Source organism: Budorcas taxicolor, chromosome 1 (assembly GCF_023091745.1).
Source record: "Budorcas taxicolor isolate Tak-1 chromosome 1, Takin1.1, whole genome shotgun sequence".
In the NCBI taxonomy this organism is placed as follows: domain Eukaryota; kingdom Metazoa; phylum Chordata; class Mammalia; order Artiodactyla; family Bovidae; genus Budorcas; species Budorcas taxicolor.
In genome coordinates this window covers 217,412,236-217,426,899 of record NC_068910.1, presented here as the reverse complement: position 1 = coordinate 217,426,899, position 14,664 = coordinate 217,412,236, and the positions used below count along the sequence as shown (strand labels likewise).

The window sequence follows — 14,664 nt, the reverse complement described above, 5'->3', positions numbered from 1 at the left end:
GCCCCCAGCCCCTGAGCCCCCGGAAGCCCGCCCTTACCCCAATGGCCCCGGCCCCTTTGCGCTGACCGGCCAGCCTCCTGGCCCTCCTGCGGGCCATCTTGTGTTTGGGGGGCGCGTGTGTGTGTCTGCACATGTGCGTGCCCTGGTGTCTGTGGGACGGGAACCCAGCGGCAGGGCTGAGCCGTCCCTCCTGTCTGCCCCTCCGCGGGCCTGTGGTTGTCCCGGCCGCAAGGACTCTGGATGCCTGTCAGGGATGCAGGGCCCGGTGGGGCTGCCGTCGGAAGTCACCTGCCTCTCGAGAAAGCAGGGTGGGGGGCCCAGGCAGGGGCCTCACGGTGGGTCCTCTCCCTGTCCACCCCCTCCGAGTGTGTGTTGTGTGGTGTGTGTGTGTGGTATGTGTGTGGTATGTGTGGTGTCATGTGTGTGTCTAGTGTGTTTTCTGTGTGTTGTGCAGTGTGTGTGTGGTGTGTGCATTGTGTGTGGTGTGTGTGTGGTGCATGTGTGCTGTGTGGTGTGTGTGTGGTGTGGTGTATTTGTGTGTGTGTGTGTGTTATGTGTGTGGTGTGTGTATGGTGTGTGTGTTTGTGTGTGTGGTGTGTGTATGGTGTGTGTTTGTGTGTGTGGTGTGTGTATGGTGTGTGTGGTGTGTGTGTGGTGTGATGTGTGTGCGGTGTGGTGTGTGTGCAGTGTGGTGTATTTGTGTGTGTGTTGTGTGTGTGGTGTGTGTATGGTGTGTGTGTTTGTGTGTGTGGTGTGTGTATGGTGTGTGTTTGTGTGTGTGGTGTGTGTATGGTGTGTGTGGTGTGTGTGTGGTGTGATGTGTGTGCGGTGTGGTGTGTGTGCAGTGTGGTGTATTTGTGTGTGTTATGTGTGTGGTGTGTGTGAGGTGTGGTGTATTTGTGTGTGTGTGTTATGTGTGTGGTGTGTGTATGGTGTGTGTGTATGTGTGTGTGGTGTGTGTATGGTGTGTGTGTGGTGTGTGTGAGGTGTGGTGTATTTGTGTGTGTGTGTGTGGTGTGTGTGTGGTATGGTGTGTGTGTGGTGTGGTGTGTGTGTGGTGTGGTGTATTTGTGTGTGTGTGTTATGTGTGTGGTGTGTGTATGGTGTGTGTGTATGGTGTGTATTTGTGTGTGTGTTTGTGTGTGGTGTGTGTGCGGTGTGGTGTGTGTGAGGTGTGGCGAGGTGTGTGTGAGGTGTGGTGTATTTGTGTGTGTATGTGTGTGGTGTATGTGCGGTGTGGTGTATTTGTGTGTGTGTGTTTGTATGTGTGATGTGTGTGTGGTGTGGTGTGTGTGTGGTGTGATGTGTGTGTGGTGTGGTGTGTGTGCGGCGTGGTGTATTTTTGTGTGTGTGTGTGTGTGTGTGTGTGTGTGCGCGTGTGGCCGCTCTGGTTGGATGCAGTGACTTGGTTTTTGCTCAGATGCAGTGTAACTCCCACAAGATGCTCTGACACCCCCTGAGCGGCCGGGGTCACAGGCCCTGGGTCTGTCCTGGAGGCGAAGTGACTGCTGCTTCTTCTTGAGTGATGCTCACGGAGGCGATCTGTCCAGAAGAGAGTGAAACAAACGCTCAAACCCCTCGCCAATGGCACAGACCCGGGGCGGGGGGAGACCCCAGGATGGCACAGACAGACGGGGGGAGGGAGACCCCAGGATAGCACAGACCTGGGTGGGGGAGACCCCACAACGGCGCAGACCTGGGTTGAGGGGGAGGGAGACCCCACGATGGCACAGACCTGGGTGTGGGAGACCCCACAACGGCGCAGACCTGGGGTGAGGGGGAGGGAGACCCCACGATGGCACAGACCTGGGTGGGGGAGACCCCACGACACGCAGACCTGGGGCGAGGGGTAGGGAGACCCCAGGATGGCACAGACCTGGGTGGGGGAGACCCCACGACGCGCAGACCTGGGCAGGGGTCGGGGAGTTGGGCCGCAGGCTCTCGCAGCATCTTCGGAGCTGGAGTGTGGCCCCCTTCTGCTTTGCTGGGTTGGGGACCTGGTGCTCCCTCCCGGTCCCTGAGGCGAGGCGGCCCCAGCCCTGACCTGGCCTTTCTCCCCAGGGTGTGGAGGTGCAGACGGACTACGTGCCCCTGCTGAACTCGCTGGCCGCCTACGGTTGGCAGCTCACCTGTGTGCTGCCCACTCCCGTCGTCAGGACAACCAGGTACCAATAACCAGCTTACCTTACCGAAGCTTGCGTCGTCCCGACCAGCTCTTCGTGTGCGTGACTTGTAGAATCCTGTTGGCATCAGCTCTGCACCCGAGGAACGGCAGGCCCAGGATCTCAGAATCTTAACCACCCCTGCCCCAAGCACCCCCTCCCCATGTGGGCAGCTCAGCCAGTGACTTGCCGCCCAGCCTGTCACCGGGGCGAAGGGGGCCCAGGTCTCTCATTTGCAAAAGAGACTCAGCACCTAGTGTGTGCCCCAGGCTGGGCGGCCACGTTGTGTAGTCTCATCTAGTCCTCAGAGCATTCTGGGAGGCGGGATTTTTTGTTGTTTGGGGCATTTATCCCAGTCTTACCAACCCTGAAAGCCCTTCTGTCTGTCTTCTGGGCTTGCTGTCAAACTAGTCCTAATTACCTGTGAGGTGGTAAGCATAGATATTGTGCCCATTTTATAGATGAAACTGAAGCTCAGGGAGGCTCCGTCACAAACCCGAGGACACACAGCCAGCTGGAGCCTCAGCCTGGGCCCAGGTCCTCACTGGCCAGCCATCCCAGGCCAACCAGCACCGCCCCCCCCAGCCTCATCCCCAAAGACAGACTTGGAAGAGCCCCCTACCCCCAGTCTGGTGTTCACCGAGGCCACTCTGTCGTCATTTGGCCAAGATGCCAGCTGTCATTTGACACCATGGGAAGGGGGGTTTTCAGACACGAAGCTGCCTTTCAGGGGTGCCCGCTTCTGTTGGGCCCGTGAGACAGCCCCCCAGAAGCAAAGGTGCATGCTGTGGGGGGCTTTGTGACCTCTGACCTTTCTATCTTGGGCAGCCCCTTCCTTCCCTGGGCGGCTGGCCTGGATGAAGTTGGAGGTGGCGGCCTCTGTGGGAGGTCTGACCCCCCAATCCTCCAGCCCCCCCACTCTCTCCCCACCCCCCGTGTAAGGGGACTCATCCTCCGCTCCCGCTGCGTGTGTGTTGCAGGGAGGGGACCGTGTCCACCAAGCAGGTTGTCTTTCTCCAGAGGCCGTGTCTGCCTCAGAAGGTCAAGAAGAAGGAATCGAAGGTGAGCGACCTTGCCGCCCTCCTGGGCCTAGCTCCACGGAGCCCGGGGGACCCCTGAGCCCCCCTCCAAAATCAGTCACGTCACCTGCAGGTGGGGGCGCTGGGGGCCGTGTGGCTGGCCGCCTCCTGCGAGGATGCTTGGGCGGGCACGGTTCACGTTCCCAAGGCTGAAGTGGGGGGCGCGGGGAGGTGCTGCAGACTGGGCCGGGGGGTGCCCACACCCCGCTCCTCTGTGTCTTCATCTCCGTGTGAGCTGGCCAGAGCTTTGGCTGGCGCCCCATCCCTGGAGCCGTAGGAGGTTTGGAGATCCTGGCAGAGAGAACCTGCCAGAACGCCTTCCCCGAAGGGCCCGCCCCTCAGGGCTGAGTGGCCGTGGCTGGTGTGGACGCAAGGCGGCGCCCCTGCAGAGCGAGTCCCCGGGCCAGGCCGTGTCCCACTCTCCCGGGACGTCACCCGAACCCTCCTGGAAGCAGTGTACCCCGTGTTTCCCTGAGGCGGAGCCCAGGCCCTCCACAGTGGCCGCACACCGCCAGGCTTTGCCCCAGAGGCTGCTCCTCCCAGGGGACCCGCAGGGCCAGGTGGCCGTGCCCTGGGGCCAGCTCGCTGTCCCTGTGACGGCACGGCCAGGCCGTGGGGCAGAGCCTGCTGGACGCGCCCACCCTTCCCCTGGCACTGCCCCCAGGCCGTGCTGGGGATGGGGGCCGTGAACAGGTTGGGGCCTCCCCTCTGCAGCCAGCACGTCGGGGGCGGTGCGCGCTGGTAGGAGGGACCCGAGGGGCCGGCCGGGGCTCTGGGGGCGCTGTGCCGTCGCCGCCGAGGGAAGCGCGGGTGGAAACCTGGGCGATGGGGCAGGGCACAGGGCTGCTGTACGAATGTCTGTCCGGCAGGGAGGGTCCGGAGGGCGGCGGCCGGCTCTGCCCGGTCGGGAGGAGCGCCCAACGAGGCTGGCTGCGCGCCCTCGGGCAGCCCGCGCCTTCCCGGAGGCTGGCTCAGCCCTGTGCCTCGCGGGCGCGGCTGGCAGTGGGCGCTGCCCTCACTGTGACGTGGGGCAGCCCCCGAAGGGCGGCCTGTACCAGCGCCGCCCCCGGCCCCGCTCCTAAGCCTGCGGTTTGCCCTCCGGCTCCGGGAGACCCCGGGCGTCCTCAGCTCTCGGCTCGCTGACACCGGCCGCGCCCTCAGGCCCAGGAAGCTCCTTGTTTTCTCTCTGCCCCACCCCGCCCGCCTGGTTTCCCACCCGCTGCCTCATTTGGAGCCCTGTGTCTCCCCACTTCCTCTTGCGTAGAGAATCTCCTGCCCCCCAGACCTAGACGGCCCCCTCCCTAGCCCTGAGTCGCCTCCGCGGCCAGCCTCAGCCTCCCCTGCCCTGTGGCTGCTGGTGGCCCCGCACCCTTCCGCAGCAGGAGGGCCGGCACTTCTGCGACCCAGGCTCCCTCCCGCTGGAGCCCACCTGGGGCCTCGTCCCCTCCCCCCAGCGCCAGTCTGTCCTGAAGGCATGTCTAGCTTTAGGTCCTTGACCCTCTGGAACCCCCTCGCCCATCATCACCTGCCTGGACTACCCTCATCTACCGATGACAGGCCTCCCTTTCAAGTGTGGTCTCCACTCAGAACCAAAGTGACCCTCTACGAAGAGCAAATGGAGTCAGGGCGCCCAGCTGCTTATGCCTCTAAAGCTTTGTGTTTTTCAAGATGAAGGTGGGAGCCTTTCCTGGGGTCCACGTGGCTCTGTGGGGTCTTCCCCCCACCTCCCCCACCTCTGCCCATCTGATGCATCCCAGCCACCCTGGCCTGCACGCTCTCTTGGGTTCCTCGATGCCACAGGGCCTTTGCTTGGGCTGTTCCTGCACCTGGGATGTTTTCTCCCTTTGTATTTTCTCAGGACGGTGTTCTCTCCCTTTAGACCAAGCCAGGCTCTTCTGCGATTCACCAGGAAGAACCACGTTCCTTTCCTCTCTGTTCCTAATTATTTGTGATCAGTAGCTTATCCTCCGGACAAGGCAATGGCGCCCCACTCCAGTACTCTTGCCTGGAAAATCCCATGGATGGAGGAGCCTGGTGGGCTGCAGTCCATGGGGTCGCTAAGGGTCGGACACGACTGAGCGACTTCACTTTCTCTTTTCACCTTCATGCATTGGAGAAGGAAATGGCAACCACTCCAGTATTCTTGCCTGGAGAATCCCAGGGACGGGGGAGCCTGGTGGGCTGCTGTCTATGGGGTCGCACAGAGTTGGACATGACTGAACTGACTTAGCAGCAGCAGCAGCTTATCCTCCCCAGTAGAATCGAACAGGAACTCTCTGAGATCACACCCTTTCTGTCTGCGCTGCTGTATGCCGGGCCCCTGGCTTTCAGTTCAGTTCAGTCGCTCAGTCGTGTTCGACTCTTTGCAACCCCATGAATCACAGCACGCCAGGCCTCCTTATCCATCACCAGCTCCCGGAGTTCACTCAGATTCATGTCCATCGAATCAGTGATGCCATCCAGCCATCTCATCCTCTGTCGTCCTCTTCTCCTCCTGCCCCCAACTCCTCCCAGCATCAGGGTCTTTTCCAACGAGTTAACTCTTCACATGAGGTGGCCAAAGTACTGGAGTTTCGGCTTTAGCATCATTCCTTCCAAAGAACACCCAGGACTAATATTTAGAATGGACTGGTTGGATCTCCTTGCAGTCCAAGGGACTCTCCAGAGTCTTCTCCAACACCACAGTTCAAAACTATCAATTCTTTGGTTCTCAGCTTTCTTCATAGTCCATCTCTGACATCCATACATGACCACTGGAAAAACCATAGCCTTGACTAGATGGACCTTTGTTGGCAAAGTAACATCTCTGCTTTTGAATATGCTGTCTAGGTTGGTCATAACTTTCCTTCCAAGGAGTAAGCGTCTTTTAATTTCATGGCTGCAGTCACCATCTGCAGTGATTTTGGAGCCCAAAAAAATAAAGTCTGACGCTGTTTCCACTGTTTCCCCATCTATTTGCCATGAAGTGATGGGACCGGATGCCATGATCTTAGTTTTCTGAATGTAGAGCTCTAAGCCAACTTTTTCACTCTCCTTTTCACTGTCATCAAGAGGCTTTTGGTTATTCCTCACTTTCTGCCATAAGGGTGGTGTCATCTGCATATCTGAGTGAGTGAGTGAAGTCGCTCAGTCGTGTCCGACTCTTTGTGACCCCATGAACTGTAGCCTACCAGGCTCCTCCGTCCATGGGATTTTCCAGGCAAGAGTGCTGGAGTGGATTGCCATATCCTCCTCCAGGGGATCTTCCCGACCCAGGGATCGAACCCGGGTCTCCTGCACTGCAGGCAGATGCTTTACCGTATTGATATTTCTCCCAGCAATCTTGATTCCAGCTTGTGCTTCTTCCAGCCCAGCGTTTCTCATGATGTACTCTGCATATAGGTTAAATAAGCAGACTTTTAGTTAGTACTCAGCAAACACTTGTTGAACCAGCGAATGAACAATCAAACTGCCGGGCCCAGGACGTGCGTGGTGTGTCTTGCACTGACGTTTAAGGAAAGAATGCAGAATTCAGATGTCAGGGATGTAGCATATTTAGTCCTCGTTTAATCAGCCAAGGGGACAAAATTCTCCAAACTGGACTTTCAATATTTGAAAGAAACCTCTTTGTTCATCTGTGAGTGTGGCTTTCAGAGCAAATATTAACTTCCTTTGAAGGTAAGAGGTGCTTTCTGCGACCTGGGCGACATCTGTCTTCAGCTAAGCTACCGAAGTGGAGGCAGATACAGACAGGTTTTAAAACGTGCGAATTCAGTCCACGAGCCCCGCTGATGTGGAGCTCTGGACACGCACGCACGGCTGTGAAGAGGACTCTGCCTCCTCTGCGCTTATTTCTGGCACGGACGGCTAGTCGGGGTTTTCTCGGTGTCCGCGCTGGCCGCATACCCTCACCCCATTCGTGCTCTGGCCTGGGAAGGCCCGTCCGCCCCACTGCACCTGCAGCGGCTGCTCTCTCGTGTTGAGAGACTCGCCTTGGAACCACTCAGGACGCGCCGCGTGCTCCAGCCTGGCGGCCTGCCTCTGGGTGTGGGTGCCACCGACCTCTGCTCAGAGCCGCCCCGCGGCAAGCTCTCCCGTCTCGGGGTCGGAAATACACACCACCCACCCTGGGACAGCGCGGGGGTTAATCCGAGTGTAATTCAGAGTGAGCCTCCCGTATCCGAGGTTCCCTGAACCCAAGGATGGAGGCAACCACTGGCCTCGCAGCGCTGCAGTTCTTACTGCTGCGAGCCACCTGCGTTTAAGGGGACCCGCGTGGTCCAGGGGCCAATCGTCCTTCTGTTGTTCCTTCAAGACTGTGACTGTCCCGAGCACAGCAGTAAGGGGACCTGCGGGTGAGGCTGGTGGTAGAGGAGGCCCTCCCAGGGATGCCGGGCTGGGGTTGATGGGGGGCGTGGAGGGTTTGCGGGGAGGCGGTTTCCCGCAGTGAACTGGTGGTGGTCTCAGCTGTTCTTTCTCACACTATAGCCCATGAACCTGCAGAATTGGCATCACCAGGGAGCTCGTGTGAAGTGCCAGCCTCTGTCCCCTCCCCCACCCCCTGATCAGAAACCCCAGGATAGGGTGGGGGCCCTGTGTCTGAAGGCGTCCCCCAGGTGATCCTGAATGCCCGCCAAGTCTGAGAGCCAGTGTCTCAGCTGAGTAGTTTAGGCCCCTTTCCAGGCTCACCATGTGGATCTCCATTCAAATTTTATCATTATTGATTTTTTTTAAATAGGCCTGTCAGGGTATGTTCAATGTAGATTTTTCTTTTTTTAATCAGACACACCGAAGCATCTTTCACGGCAGTTAAATCTGTACTTCCATTAGCTGACCACTTGGTTTTATGCATCAGGCCTTGATCTAGCAGATTCTGTCCTGAGGTCATGAAGTCTGAAAGCTGAGGCACGCACAAGCGGGCTGAGCTATTCCAAAGACGTGTGGCATCTCCCCTGGCCTCCAGGATTCCCTTCCTTCCAGAATGTGAGTCTGAAACCTTTTACCCACCAAGAAGGTGCAGACAGAAGATTAGTGTAGAGTCAGAGAAACCTGTGTTTGAACTTCAGCTCTGCTGTTTTCTAGCTGTGTGACCTTGGGAGAGTTACTTCACCTCTCTGAACCAGTACACGCTCATCATAAAATGGTGCCAACAGTTCCTAGTGAGAGCACTGCTTTGGGGATTCAGGGGAAGGAAAACCTTGTCACAGTGTGGGGCACTCAGAACATTTAGCTTTTAGATTCTAGAGACCCTGAGTTTCAGCCACGGCTACTTCCCTGCTTCGTGAGAGTGCTCCCTGCAAAGGAGTGGGGGGAAGGGAAAGACTCCAGGCACAGCCTCCAGGTGACCCGGCTGCGGCCCCCAGCTGTGGTGGGCTGGGGACCCCCAGGAGCTTGGGGAGTTGGTGACATCACCACCCTCCATCTAAGGACAGAGAGAATGGTGCCGTCCTTGAAGGCGTTTGGCTTGGCAGAGTTTTCCAAAGGACAGAAAAACATGGGTTGGAGTCATTCCCATCCAGCTTGGCGTGGACAGTCCCAAATCCCCCTCTGCCCAGCAGCCCAGGCGGGGCCTGGAGAGAGGGAGCGGAGCACCCCCCGCAGGCCTGGCCTGGCTGTGTCCTCGGTCGTGTTGTATCAGGAGGGTGGTGCAGTGTGACCCTCTGCAGGAATCCAGGACATGGGGTTTGCATTAGAGACTCGCCGGGGTCTGCCGCAGCTAAGAGATCCTGTGTGCTGCGGCAGACACCTGGCACAGCCAGATAAATGCATGAATAATTTAAGAAGAAAAGAGCCAGGGTCTGGGGTGGACTCTGGCTCATGGGGATGGGCACGGTCAGGTGCACCAGCCGCCTGTGGGGGACGCTGGGAGTGGGCCAGCGGGTCCCCCGCACCCCACTGCAGGGTGAGTGGGTCCCTAACCCACCACCCACTGGGGGCTGAGTGGGTCCCTGGGGTGACTCACCATCCACTGTGGGCTGAGTGGGTCCCCGAGGGTGACTCACCGCTCTGCGGGGTGAGTGGGGTCGCCGGGACTGTGCACCCAGCGCCGGGGCGAGGGCAGCTCTTCTGGAGATTACTCCCTTGCCTAAGGACAGACAGCTACCAAATGCCAGAACCGGGGTCTGAACCGGGGTCTTAGCCAGCACGCTACCTGTGGGGCTGTATTGTCTTATTTGGGGCCTTTCAGCCTAAGCAGTCTCGCCAGTTTTGTTTCGACAAAAGCACAACTTCCTCCAACATCTCTCGGAGCTGACTGGCTCTCAGCTCGCTGTATAGGCCAGCTTAACTGGCCTTTTTGTAAAACCATGCAGAATGAGGAGAGTCTGACTATTTGGAGACACCCATTAAAAAAAAACTCTTCCGTGTGGGCTGGAAGTACAACGCAGCCGCACTTGAGGCAGCAGTAGTGAATGAGGGCCGCCTGGTACCCAGGAGCCGGGCAGGGTCAGTCTGTACTGAGGTCAGAGGTCCTGGTCCCGCATGGTGGTTGTGGGGCCCCAAGATGCCTGCTGCAGTCTCGGCTGAAGTGGGCACCTTCAGGGTGAGATCTGGGGGACCTCTCCAGCTGCAGAGGGGGTCCATTGTTGAAAGCTCGTGGCTTGGGTGGGAGAAACTCAAACTACCCCCCAACCTGAGGGCAGTCTGTCAGTCACTGTACGAGAGAAACCCCCAAAAGGAGTGTCTGGGGGAACCCCAGCCAATATTGTCAGTGAACTCGGTTGGGATTTGCAGGGCCGGCAGGTGGGGAGGACCAGATAAATGTTCAATCCCAACCTCAGGTCTTCCTTGGTGGCTCAGATGGTAAAGAATTTGCCTACAATGCAGGAGACCCAGGTTCGATCCCTGGGTCGAGAAGATCCCCTGGCAAAGCGAATGGCAACCCGCTCCAGCCTTCTTGCCTGGAGAATCCCATGGACCGAGGAGCCTGGCGGGCTGCAGTCCGTGGAGCTGCAGAGTTGGACACGGCTGAGCGTGTAACACACACGACCTCAGCGTACACACTTCACTGCTTTTCCTCTTCGTTGATGGAATATCCAGATTTGCTGGTCTTGTTCAAAAGGGGGTCAGCGCACTCACCCCAGGATGTGTTCTGTCTCAGAGCCCTGAGTGCCTCCAGGTAGAAGTCTTATTTGGGTAGGAAGACCTCTCCTGCTGAGAACGCCACAGAGGTGGCAGATTTTAAAGAATATACGCAGCACATTTTTGCTTCTTTCTGGCAAAGTACCCAGATATATCTGTGACATGGTAGAGCCTTAGGAAATGGTTTTCCCTGGATGGTACAGCTGCTGGCGTGTAGCCTCACCAGAAGTCACTCAGACGGAAGGTTGCCTTCTCTTTCAGTCGCAGAAGGGCTTAGCTCCAAGTCCATATTTGGTGACACCAGTGTCTGCGACTCACGTGGAAAGAAATGATCTAAAGAAAGACGTGTAACTTCAAGTGGAGCCGCGTGTCTGCGGTGGGGTGGCCGAGGCCGTCCCCTGGGGTCGAGGCCCCCCCAGTTCCCTTCCCCGGAAAACCCGGGTCTCCAGCGGGGCCTCCGGAGCTGGCCCGTCCCTAGGACCCTGTGGCTGCGGCGCCCGTGGGCACAGCCTGCGGAGAGGACACTGGCCCCCACCCTGCTGGTGGAGCTCTGGGGCGCAGGGAAGGCCGCAGTCCCTGCTAAGCCGTTTGCAGAGCGCATGCCTCTCTTGTGAACACAGGGACCCACGTCTCTGCCTTCCTTCGCCGCCTCTCATGCCTCCTCCGTGTCTGCCCCAGCGCCTGCGCCCGGATGTATCCCGAGCGCACAGGCTCCCAAACCGCCTGCCTCCAGAGCGGCTCCTGTTAGCAGCTCAGCAGAACTTGGACGTTTTCCTCCTCTTTTCTCCCCAGATTAATCTCTCTCTCTGGAGCTCGGCCAGACCTGATGTGGGGATGCGCCCGCGCCTCCTCGCTAAGCCCCAGGGTGTTTTGACTCTTAAAATTAGAGGACCGGCATCCCCCGACGCGCAGGGCAGCCAGCTTGGCCGGCGCTGCGCATCCTCTCTGCGCCAGGCTCCCTGCTGTGTCCCGGGGACGCCGGAGCCGAGGACCGGTGGCGGCCCTGACGCTCTGAACAGATCCAGCGTCAGTCGCGGTGAGCACAGCTGGTACATCACGTGCTGATCGCAGCTAAGCCTGTCGCGTGGATTGTCGCACCATCCAACGGATGTGCACACCTTCTATGGCAGCGCTTGGCCCACTGCGGCTCGGGCCAAAAGGGGCCGGCACACTGCCTGACTTTGTCGATAAAGTTTTATCGGAACACGGTGACGCCCGTTTATATATTATTACCTGGACTGCTTTTGCGCTACAATAGCAGAGTCAAGCGGAGAAGGCAATGGCACCCCACTCCAGTACTCTTGCCTGGAGAACCGATGGACGGGGGAGCCTGGTGGGCTGCAGTCCATGGGGTCGGGAAGAGTCGGAAACGACTGAGCGACTTCACTTTCGCTTTTCACTTTCATGCATTGGAGAAGGAAATGGCAACCCACTCCAGTGTTCTTGCCTGGAGAATCCCAGGGACGGGGGAGCCTGGTGGGCTGCAGTCCATGGGGTCGGGAAGAGTCGGACACGACTGAAGCGACTTAGCAGCAGCAGCGTTGAGAGGCTGCAACAGAGAGCACGTAGCCAGAATAACCTAAAGTCGTTCTCTGACGCTGCACAGATAGAGTCGCCACCCCGATTTAAGTTAGAGGAGCTCCCCCGTCGCAGAGATCAGAACGCGGGCCGAGCTGGGTGGACTCTGCATGGGGAGGCCCCCTCCGCGGGGTCCCTGTGACCCCCGTCCTTGTCCCGCTCTGACTGTGCCCTTGGTCCTGTCCGCTCCGTGGACTCCCCTGCCCACAGAGGAGCGCAGCCTGGGGCTCCCTGGAAAGCGGCAGCTGGGATGGGTTTGGATGAGGTTTCAGGGGGAGTGCCGTGGGAATGCTGGTGGGGGAGGGGGACCAGCCGAGGGACGTGCTGGGCTCCGACTGGGCAACAGCAGTGGCCTGACCAGTGCTGGGGGGACCAGGAGGATGGGCCGTTGTCCCCACAAGGCCTGGCCATTGGGCGTAGCTTGCCCCAGAAGGGAGTGGAGGCTTTTCGGGGGGCTCTCTAGCAGAGCGGGGCACAGCTGGCAGGGCCTGTCAGTCCTGCAACGGGACCTGAGTGCCCAGGTTCTGACCCGGCTGATACCCTCAGGAAGAGCAGGCCCGTGTGCGCTCACCGCTCGCGGGTCTCCAGATGACAGGATTTCAGCACCTCCCCTCCCGGGCCTTTGGTATGGGGCCCTCTCCCCAGAAATTCACCCCTAGAGTCCACGCTGTGGCGGGGACTGCAGGCTCCCAGTGGGTGCGAGGTTTGGGCTGCGGTTGTGAACGCAGAGCACGTGTCCAGGGCGCTCCGGGGTCACGGAAGCTGCTTGTATTTATCTCCCATCTCCCCCGATCTCCAGTTTCAGTGGCGATTCTCCCGAGACGAGATGCGTAACAGGCCGGCGAGGAAATCCAGAGGGAAACTCCGTGCCAGGAGCAAGCGGCAAGCCGAAGAAAGCGAGAAGAACCCAGAAGACCAGCTTCCCAGAGCGGGAGACGCGGAGGGCCGTGTGCCCGGGCAGGAGGACTGGGCCTCCGCCGAGGGCGCGGCCCCCAGCCAGGCGGAGGGCCCTGCGGAGAAGCCGCGTCCGGATGGCCAGCCGCGTGTGGAGGGCGAGGCTGTGCAGAATGGCCCCTTGGGCCCCAGCCCGGCCCCGGCGGGGGGCAGCGTGGGGCTCCCCGGCCCCGAGCCTGGAGAGGATGTGGGCGCGGGGGCTTCCGCGGGGGTGGCTCCGGGGCCCGCGGCAGCTGAGCGCCCTTGAGCCTCACTGCGCGGGCGGGCTGGGGGCTTGTGCGCCCTGGCGTGGCGCGTTGCCTTTGGCTTGGCTTGACCCCTCCTGGTGAGCTTAATGAGTCCTCCAAGGAGGGCCGGGTCCCCGGCAGTGCTGGTTTCTGCACATCCTTTTGAAATGTGTTCTGGGCCCCAGTGCTAAAACCCACGAGGGCGGGTCGTTCCTAGACCTCGGGGATGGGAGTCCAGTGCCGACCCTACCGCTCCTGGGAGGGGCTGAGCCACCCAGGGCCTGTGCCCACCCAGGGCCTCCAGGGGGCCCTCAGGCCAAACCCCCGGGGCAAGCCTGGCTGCCAGTCAAGGCGGACGTGGTCGTCGCCCCCCACCCCGCCCCGAGACACGGAGGCCTAGCCCCTGCTGTTGCTGCAGCTGCTGGGTTCTTGTAACACGCCCTCGAGCCCGTCCCCTGCTTTTCTCTAGCCCCTGGACCCTGCTGCTGTGGCGAAGAACACGACATCGGGAGGGGAGGTGCCCCACCTCCTGGCTTTTCTCCAAGTGTTCCCATAGATACTGGTGATCTGGAAATGCAGAGGGGATTCTGTGCGTGTACCCACTTCTGCAGAATGTCCACGAAAGTATTCTGTGTCAGTATTATTGCCCGCCCCCCCCCAAAAAAAAACATTTAAGGTTTTGTATTCAGCACATCCTAGGAACACACCTTCTTTCTGTTATTTCAGGGCCAGCTGACTGGTGGGGAGCCTCTGTTGTGTGTTACTTTAATCAGTGTGTCCTTGGCCAAGTCGCTTCCCACGTGTGTTATGACGTGTTTATGTCGTCCAGAAAATTCTGTGGAGGCTTTAAGTAGATGCAGCTGCAAAGCCTGGAGAGTGCCGGCCGCCGTGACCAGCAGCCGGTCTCTCCTCTTTCTTGTTTAGTTACTTAAAGCAATAAATCGCCTATGAGTTCAGTGTATTGCGAGCAGGAGTCTTTCTTCACGTCACACGGAAGAGTCGCAGCCTGGGGTCTGGGAAGCCCGACCCGGGTCCCGTTCCTGTTTCCCGAGTCCCTTAACTGCTGGCACCAGCAGGAGGAGCCAGCTGAGCTCGCTTTCCTGTCTTTTGTACAAAGAAGATGAAAGCGGAATTCAGGTGCCACCAGGTAGGTCAGGCCACCCCCATCGCCCCATGGGGGAGACAGTACCTTTTTAAAAAAGCCCCACGTCGATTACTAAGCATGCCTCCAATCTTTTAAAGTCAATTATTCAGTGTGCAAATAATTTCTCTGTATGCAGATAAATTTTTATTTTTATGTATCTTTTCATCTGTGTGCAAATTTAGTAAAATAAAACATATTTTAATAGGGCCGAATTAAAAACCCTAACACAGTCACATGGCAAATTTTCCTTTTATGAGCAAACTTCCCAGCCTAGGCCCCAGAGCTCAGGAGAAGGGATGAAGACTGTTCAAAGAGAAGATAGTCTTTTTTGCAGTTACACACACACACACACACACACACACACACACACACACACACACATACATCAGATTCGTTTCATTTATAGGTTGTTACAAAGTGCTGAGCAGAGCTCGCTGTGCTATACAGCAGGTCCTTGTTGG

The 14,664-nt window shown here is 58.7% G+C and overlaps 1 protein-coding gene across 1 annotated transcript in view; it reads left to right on the top strand.

The window, feature by feature from the left end:
* The window catches only part of RFTN1 (raftlin, lipid raft linker 1), a 233,974-nt gene extending 219,946 nt beyond the window's left edge, over positions 1-14,028 (top strand). Inside the window, exons 8-10 of the mRNA XM_052639301.1 lie at positions 2,062-2,165; positions 3,143-3,224; positions 12,678-14,028. Of these exons, the coding sequence (XP_052495261.1) occupies positions 2,062-2,165; positions 3,143-3,224; positions 12,678-13,079 (588 nt within the window). The 3' untranslated portion in view covers positions 13,080-14,028. The remainder of the gene's footprint in view (positions 1-2,061; positions 2,166-3,142; positions 3,225-12,677) is intronic.
* The last annotated feature ends 636 nt before the right edge of the window (positions 14,029-14,664 follow it).